Source organism: Terrapene carolina, unplaced genomic scaffold, assembly GCF_002925995.2.
Source record: "Terrapene carolina triunguis isolate 2854851 unplaced genomic scaffold, T_m_triunguis-2.0 Scaffold17818, whole genome shotgun sequence".
NCBI lineage: Eukaryota > Metazoa > Chordata > Testudines > Emydidae > Terrapene > Terrapene triunguis.
In genome coordinates, this window is record NW_020682169.1 from 370 (window position 1) to 8925 (window position 8556).

An 8556-nucleotide genomic window follows, 5' to 3' on the forward strand; every position below is an offset into this window, starting at 1 on the left:
GAGTTTCTGCCCTTTAATGCTTAGGTCGCATGTAGAGAAACTCTCCCCTATGGTTACTCACCGTACCCTGACACCCGTTATACAAACAGCACCCATGTTCAGTTTCCTGGCAAAAGGAGCACAACCAGCTCTTCTTCCTGCTATCCCCGTGAGAGTTCAGTCCTTAGGAGTCATTGTTCAGCACTTTTTTTTTCTGTTGGTATTGAGTGCAGTCGCTATTTAGCTTTGTGTGACCCACTTCAAATCAGTCCATAAAGCCAGCCTACATCTCCCAAACAAGCCCCTTTGTGCTTTCTCCCTTGCTGCCCCTCACTTGTCAGGAGCTCCCAATACACATCTGCAAAGCCATCTCATTATCCTCTGTTGAATTCTTCCTTTGCTGTGATGTCTACAAAAACTTGACAGTGGCCGGGCCACTGGTGTGAAACCAGTGTGTCTTGCTGACTAATATCATCTCGTTGTTTCTTTGCACTTGTCCATCTCTTGTCTTTTGTCTTCTACTTGGATTGTAAGCTCTTTGGGTCGGTTCCATCTTCTTGTGTGTTTTTACCGCAGCTAGCACAGTAGGGTCCTGGTCCGGGACTGAGGTTCCTAGGTGCTGGCATGTTACAAATAGTAAATCTCAATGTACAGGCATAAAGGACAAGTTACTAGCCCCGAAGCATCTTGTAGAAAGTGAGAATTCTTAGCAGTCTGACAGCATTGCAGCAATGCTAGAAGCACTAGTGTAGACTGAGCTCAGATGCCTTTATCATCATGTTATCTAATATACTTATAGCTGAGCTTAGTGACTTGGTGGTAAAAATGCTTGTGCCCAGTCTGCACTTGTGGTTCCATTGTTAGCACCAATGCTAGACCAAAGGTGGGGGAACTGGTAAAACTTCTCTCTGCACAAGTTGCCAAAGAGGCTGCTAGATTTGGACAATACAATTCAGACACAATTCCCTAAACGAATGCTGGGAAATGGTGCTGACCCCTTTTCAGGTCATTGTTGAACTTGAAAAGCATCGTGGAAGAAGCCGTGTGAACTGGTACATGAGAAGGCATTCTAAGTGTAATGGACAGCAAGGAGGGAGGCTGGGGAGAATTACAGGCAGGGGCTTCAGGCACAGTGTTTGCTAATATCTCTTCCGAAGTGATTAGTCCTTTGTACATAGTTCATATAATGGTTTAGGAGCCTTGATTATGGAATTCTCTAGCTACATAGTGTGTGTGTCCTTGTCATTACCATCCCAACTGTAACTGTAATCTGTTAGTGGGATTGAGGAACCCATATTGGTAAAATAAATCAAATTTCTCGGCTGTGTTTTGAGGCCATCTTGCTTAGAATTTCTTGTAGCATTTTTGGTCCAGCATGCAGCAGGTTTAAGTTGGTATTGCTGTGTTGGTTTTTCAGTCAGTGGTGCCTGTTTCCTGGAGAACAGAGTCCAGAGGGTCAACATTTTTCCTGCTTGCTTTTATGGAAACAATTCTGCCCTGGATACCATCCTAGGAATTTCCAGAGAGAAGACAGAATGTGCACTAGGGCAGCATCCACCACCAGTGTCTTACTGCAAAGGTAAACAGCTGCCTGCATGATTTTTCTCAGAGGTGTTGAACAATAAGCATTAGAGGCAACCCCTAAAGAGGGCATAGCGGAAAGTTGGAAAACAGCCTTGGAAGAAGTGACTTGCAAAAGAAAGTTCAGGCAGTTGTAAATAGCTGGATACCCCATGAGGTGGGGATTAAAGGCTGTACATTCTTGTAGTCTTTCAAGATTAATCTCTTAGCCACTTAATATTGTGTTTTGTGCAGTGATATCTTTTTAGTCTCTGGTGGACTAATCCATTAAATGTGTACAGTCTGGTGTGACTGCAGTGTTATTACTTGAACACCTTTTTTCTCTCTGCAGCTGAGCAAGATAACTTGTTGGTGCACCAACCAGATGAGCCAGAGAACCCCAAGGTTCTGAGAGTTGCCATCATTGGAGCACCAAATGCTGGGAAATCTACCCTCTCGAATAAACTCTTGGGCAGAAAGGTAAAGCTGTTATACCTCAGTCCCTGCAGCATCTGAGAACCAGGTTACATATTGTTTTTGTCGACATTTCTTAGATGTTGTACACATCTGACTTGTTTCCTGCAGGTTTTCCCAGTATCTAAGAAGGTGCACACCACACGCTGCAAAGCCCATGGGGTCATCACAGAAGAAGACACTCAGCTGGTAGGTATTCCACATGTGATAAGGTAACTATCAGCAATAGGCATTATTACCCAGATGATCCATAGCATTTTGCTTACCCCCTGCAGTCTACTTCAATTGCACAAACATGAGTTTTAGCTTCCTGTCAGTAATTACAGGATGATCCTTATTGGTTTGGCTTTCTCTTTCTAGATCATCCTGGACACACCTGGCCTCATCAGCCCCATGAAAGCCAAAAGGTATCTCTCTTAATGTGGGTAGATGGAAAATCCAAGTGGGCAAGGTTTGAGGAGACCGGAACATGAGTTCCACTGTAGGAGCTTGTAGAGCAGAATGAAAGGGGTGTAATGGGTACTTACTTGGGATAGAGGTGTGGTGTTCATAGAATGAGACCAGTTCTTGTCTCTGAACTACCTTACAATTACCAGCATTACAGTAGCACCTAGAGTCCACAGTCTCTGTTGAGAATCCATTGTGCTAGGCACTGCACTCTCAGAGAGATGATGGTAGGCCAAAAGGTGGCACTACGCTAGCTGGGTACTAAAAGGGAATGTGAAATTCTTCCACTGTGCCATGGGGTGGAAAAGGAGGCAGTTTATGAGCAGATGCACGTGTAGTTCCATAATGGATATTTGTCTTTCAGGCATAATCTGGACAAATCCCTGATACATGATCCATGGGACAGCATGAAACATGCAGACTTAGGTGGGAACCCAATTCTCATACTATATCAAGTCAAATCCTGATGTGTCTATGGTGGGTACTTATATGGCTGCCATTGCCCTGGTATCCGAATGCCCATATAGTGGAGTGGAGCAGCAATGGCAGCTCCTGGGTGTGCGGGGATAGAGTGGTGGGGAAGTACATACAGGAACTCTCCACATCTGTAACTGGGGAAGAGTATGGTACACCTGTACACCGCTTAAGGAGGCAGTGTGGATGATTGGGCTGGGTTGTTGAGGATTAGTTTGTATGGCACTGGGAAGATGTGGAAAAGTGCATTATTTTATCATACTCGGACTTTATCTACACTCACACTCAGACATACACACACTGCTGTGGAAGTAAGAAAGGCAGTGATCTGAAGAAAGAGGCCACAAGCTGAGGGGCAATTAAAGGCTGATGTCTGCCAAGAGGGGTTTCAAATGTCTCTCTCTGTTTGGCAGTTCTGGTTTTGGTGGATGTGTCAGAACGCTGGACACAGAACCGTCTGAATCCCCAGGTGCTGCAGTGTCTTTCTCAGTTCCCACAGATTCCCAGCATCCTGGTCATGAACAAGGTAAATGAGAGAGGGGTCTGAGTCTTCTGTTTTATACAGTGAGTTAGTGCTTGGGCATTACATACAGGGCCTCTTTCCTTGATACCTCTATTGAAGGTTAAACTAAATGTTGGTTTCTTGGCAAATGCCACAGAAGAGATCAATCTATCTGAAGGTTTCCAGTGTTTTGTAACTTACTAAGGGGTGACTTAGGCCTGCAGCAAATAGTGCCGACCTTACAGCTGTGATTCATCTCTCTTTCACCTCAAGACTTGGATTATTACTTGAGACAGTTACATTTGTCCCAGTTCCAGCTGGAACAAATTCCTGATCAATCTCTCTATAATCAGGTGGATCTGCTGAAGAGAAAGGCCCTTCTGCTGGACCTGGTCACTGAGCTCACAGAGGGAGTGGTAAATGGAAAGAAACTGAAAGTGAAATCTATGTCTAAGATGCATTCAGACTCTACCAGAAACAGTCCCCTTCAAAGCATCCAAACTTGTCTGTCTGAGAATACATCCAAAGAGTCTGGTTATCTCCAGGATGCCAGTGAAGTCCAGAGGGGCTCTGGCTCAGATACAAGTTGTAACATGAGGGCATCAAACTCTGATCATATGTTGGAAGGCACAGAGAAAGCGCAAATTGCAAACCACCAGGTATCTAGAGACTTAAAGAACAAGAAAGGCTGGCCGCACTTCCAGGAGATCTTCATGCTAGCCGCTATTAATGGAGAGGCAGTGGAGACACTGAAGGTAAATTAGCCTGAAATAATTGCATTATACCTTGTGACTTGCACCTTCTCATTCTTGTGGTCACCCTAGATAACTTAGTTATACTGAGCCTCATATCGTGTGAGGAAATAGCCAAAAAGCCTTTCTTTGTCTGACCTGTCCCCTTTCTCCTGGCCTGTGGTCTGCAGCTCCCTGAGGAGTCCCTGGTAGGCTGGTGATGGGGTGCCATCTGACCAAGGGAACTGTATCACGTCAGACTACTTAAGAGCACAATCTTTGATTTTTTTCCACCTAGGACTTTTACTGGTGACTTTGGGTCCCCTTTAACTGCCCCTGTTCTTTGTGTCGACAGAAGTACCTCCTGATGCAAGCCAAGCCAGGTCGATGGGAGTACCACAGCAGGGTTTTGACAAGCCAGTCGCCCCAGGAGATCTGTGATAATGTAATTAGGGGGAAGCTACTGGAGTATCTGCCACAGGAAGTGCCCTACACTGTGCTTCAGGTAGGAAGCAACTCAGGGAGAGCAGCCTTTCATAAGTGTCCATATGATGAGAGAGACCCTTCCTGGTACAATACTCTGCTGAAATCTCTAAAGATTTGGGTTTAACGTTTGAGGGCATGTGGCACTGCATTATCCCCAAGTCCTTCACTTGGGAGTGGGGCCATTTTGATGCCTGCTGTGCATGTGTGCTTGGCCACGGGAGGGACAGGCAGCTGGGAATAGGAGTCTCTGGGGCCTGGAGGCAGGGGACTTTGCTCTTCTGAGGGGTTTGCTGAGTGGTTGGGTTTGTGCTCTAATGTTGCAGAAGACGGAGATGTGGGAGGAAGGGCCGAGTGGGGAGCTCATCATCCTGCAGAACCTGCTGGTCCAAAAGGAGACCCATGTGGTGAGTATTGTGGGAGAACCTCTATGCTCTTTTGCCGCTGATTGGGGGAGTCCATGGGGCATAAGAAAGGAGGGTCTGCAGACCCAGTGCAGGAATAGGATCCTTTGTGCATCCATGGAGTTCAGTCACATTTGTACGGAGTGTACTAGACATCCTGTTTTAGCCAGTTCTCTGCTATAGGCTAATGTGCCCTGCACTAGTCTTGCTGTGCAGACTCTGAGTCCCTTGGGCTGTGAATTGCAGGTGAGGCACAGTGTAAAGTGCATTAAATATCTGTAACCCTGTGGTACATCTAGACAGAGAGTGAGGCCAAACCTCCCATTATGTACTAGATGAAGCATGTCAGTGACAGGGTCTACTTTGTACCTTCCTTACCTTCTGACTAGAGCATGAAGGCACAGCATGCGCCAGCCTCATCTGTGAGTTGGCCAGTCAGTCACTCAAGGTGCCTCTCTCCCCTTTGGCACAGATCATGCTCTCTGTATCTGAGGTAGAGGGTACAGGCCAAGCAGCTGGTTTTTCAGTTTCTCTACATATGGGGCACGAGCCTGCACTGTTCTGTGGTGACAGATACCCTACAGGCAGGGTTCAGGGATGCTCCAAATCAGTGTTTCTCAACGACCGGTCTGTGGACCAGCGCCAGTCCCTGAGATCTCCCTGACACAGTTTAGGAAGGCAGCAAGCCGATCTCTGGTATCAAAAAGGTTGAGAAACACTGAAATGAAACATCCTCTTTATCTGCTTCCCCAGTCAGCATGTTGCTCTCGAGGGCTGCCTCTCCCTGCAGTTAGGTGGCACTGCCAGAAGTAAGGGAGGTGAATGTGATAATCCCTGTCTCTGGTTTGTGGTACAGAAGATGCTGATTGGTGTGGGAGGTCAGCTGATCAGCAGGATTGCTCAGGAGGCCGGTGAGGACCTGATGAACATATTCCTGTGCGACGTCCACTTGAAGCTCCGTGTGAAGCTGAAGAAATGAGCTGCTTATTTAGTTGTTACCAACTCTTGTCTGACCACGAATGAAGAGATGGACATGCTGAAGGACATGGAGACACCCCGTTCTGGTGGGCTGACGCCCCCTGGCCATATCAGGGCACTGAGATCCCCCCCGGGCATAGAGAGGGATGCTGAGTAAACCAAAGAACTAAAGTAGAATGTTCTTTGTGGGGGTCTGAACTGCAACGAGTTTAATGCTGGAACGTGGTGAAATCTTCAGACATTGACCCACCCCAACAGATTATCCAGCGAGAACTTGGAGTGGATGTTGGGGAACCACCACACCCACACTTTTAGTGCTGCATTTACAGAGCCATCTGTCTTTGCTCCCTCTGCTGCTTCTTGGCTTTCGCGTCCTTTGGACTACTTGCCCACTATCTGTACTGCCAAAAGCAAACAACTGTGGCTGGATGTTGTGCTGAAAATGATGATGCTGCAGTGGCAGAATATGGGGTGGAGAGAGAAGGGAGGAGGCAAGAGCAAAAATTGAATCTCTAAGGCCAGGGTCATTTCTGAAGGTCTCAAACAGGTGTCACCTGCATGCATGTCCAGATGCATATATTGTATTGCACCTCAGTGGGCATGAGTGATATGAGCACTGGTCTGTCAAATACTCCCCAGACCATTAATGTCCACTGTGAAGAAGTAACTCTCCAGTTTCCCTCAGGCAAGAGCTTAAAACACTTCTACAGTAATTAGTGTTCTAGGAAAACTGCAGACTCAGCTATGAGTAGGCTGAGTGAGTACTGTCAAGTGAATGCTGCCTGTATAGTGCTTGGGGGTCCTTTGGCCTGAAAGTGGCTTTGTAAATATAACTGTCCTTTAAAGTTCAAAAGGACTGCTGTCTTCTGGCAAAGAAAGGGTTATCAGGTGTATTCCCCTCGTCTCATGTCTTCAGTGCTGCAAGGCCGAGTAGCTGTACAACTTGGAATGGTGGCGTTCCAGCTGAAAAGGCTGCACCAGCCCAACTGACGTGCTGATCTTCCCTGTGATTGCAGCACATCGTGCTGTCTGCCTGGCCCTTCTTCTGCAGGCTGTGGAAGATGAATGAATGAGGGATCATGGAAACAGGGCCTTTAGGAGCCAGATGTTTGTTGACGGGGGCTGGAGCAGGGGATGTTGCTTGCAAATAGAGCCTCTCGTGCCTTTTTAGTGTAGCTGGGATAGCAGGTGGGTATTGCTGAGGGAATCACTCTGTTGGTCACCCTCGAAGAGGGACGTGTTGGCTAACAGCAGTGGTTCCCAACTAGAGTGCACCTGCAATAGATGCATGGATACTGTCTCCCTTCCCCAACGCAGTTGGCACCCTGGCCTCTTCATTCTCCTCTTTTCTATTTTGCAAGCATTTTTGTTGTCTTGTTTTCTCTCCCTTATTGTCCTTTTCTCCCGCTCGCCAGAAGGCTGTGGGATGTTGATTGGGGCTCTGGGGAGGAGGGGCCAGGCTGCACCTGCTGTTGTGACTGAGCTGATTATCAGGAGAGCAGGGAAGGGGAGCGTGGGTCAGTGGGCTGCTGTCTGAAGCGGAAGCTCTGTATACCTGAGGGGCTGCTGCAGGAGGCTGGGGGAAAGGGAAGTGCCTCCCCAGGAGCTGCCTGATTTTAGAAGCAGCAATTAGAGCAAATTGGCCTGGGGTGGAAAGTGGATCCACTGACAGGCTCTCTCTACGCCCATTGCTCCTTATCTCCTTTGCACTGCCCCAGGGGATTCTAGGTGTGCCCCAGCATGGCCTCAAGAGTTTGCATTTGGCTACCAACTGAATATTCAGTAGCTTAATATAAAGGTGCCCCCAGCAGCTTACCTCACTCTTTCCCAATTGTGTGCTGTCATGGCAAGGCAAGACTAAAATGGCACCCATCCCTTACTGTTGTTCCTAGTGAAACCTTACTGGGGAAGAGAATGTGGGGAGAGGATTCAGCCTGTTTGGGGGGCCAAGTGGCACAGTCGGTGGGAGGAGACTGGGTGCTAGAACAGCTTTATTGCACCAACTTCACCTGTAGAGATCTGGGGTCAAGTGAGGACTAGGTGTCATTAGGAGGCCCTGCCTGTCCCGTTGTTTGCAGAGTGCCCACCTTAGCTTGAGGCAGTTGAAGAGAAACCCCAGGTTGGAGAAGCAGGGATGTCGCAGGTTAGGCTTGAAGTGCATTGCAGAGCTGGCAGGGACCTTAGCCTTGACTGGTAGCAGGTGACACAGGTCAGGACTGAAAGCCGTGGAGGTTGAGAATAAAATCTGGATTGTATGGCAGTCTATAGCCTTGTGTTGCCCTTGCAGTAGCTGTGTTGGTGTTGGCATGGACTGGCACAGCCTCTGGGGACAAAGATGAGATGAGCTGTTTACTGGCACCGAGATGGATTGACTGGCATATTATAGATATGTATCTAGACCAGTGTTTCTCAAATGCAGTCACCAAGGTCGCATGCGGCCACCAGAGAATTTTCTTGCGGCCACAGCCTCCTGGGCTGTAATGGGGGGAGGGAGGGAAGCAGCAGCCTCCTCCCCCAGGGCCAC

At 47.9% G+C, this 8556-nt stretch overlaps 1 protein-coding gene across 1 annotated transcript; it reads left to right on the top strand.

Annotated features, from left to right (window-relative positions):
* Positions 1-1313: 1313 nt before the first annotated feature.
* Positions 1314-6081, top strand: ERAL1 (Era like 12S mitochondrial rRNA chaperone 1; the record flags this gene model as incomplete). The annotated part of the gene is made up of 10 exons (XM_026661829.2): positions 1314-1558; positions 1892-2019; positions 2125-2202; positions 2374-2420; positions 2825-2886; positions 3348-3460; positions 3790-4191; positions 4523-4672; positions 4977-5057; positions 5911-6081. Coding segments are annotated over 10 exons (1429 nt in total), but the record flags the coding sequence as incomplete, so codon positions are not given.
* Positions 6082-8556: the final 2475 nt, after the last annotated feature.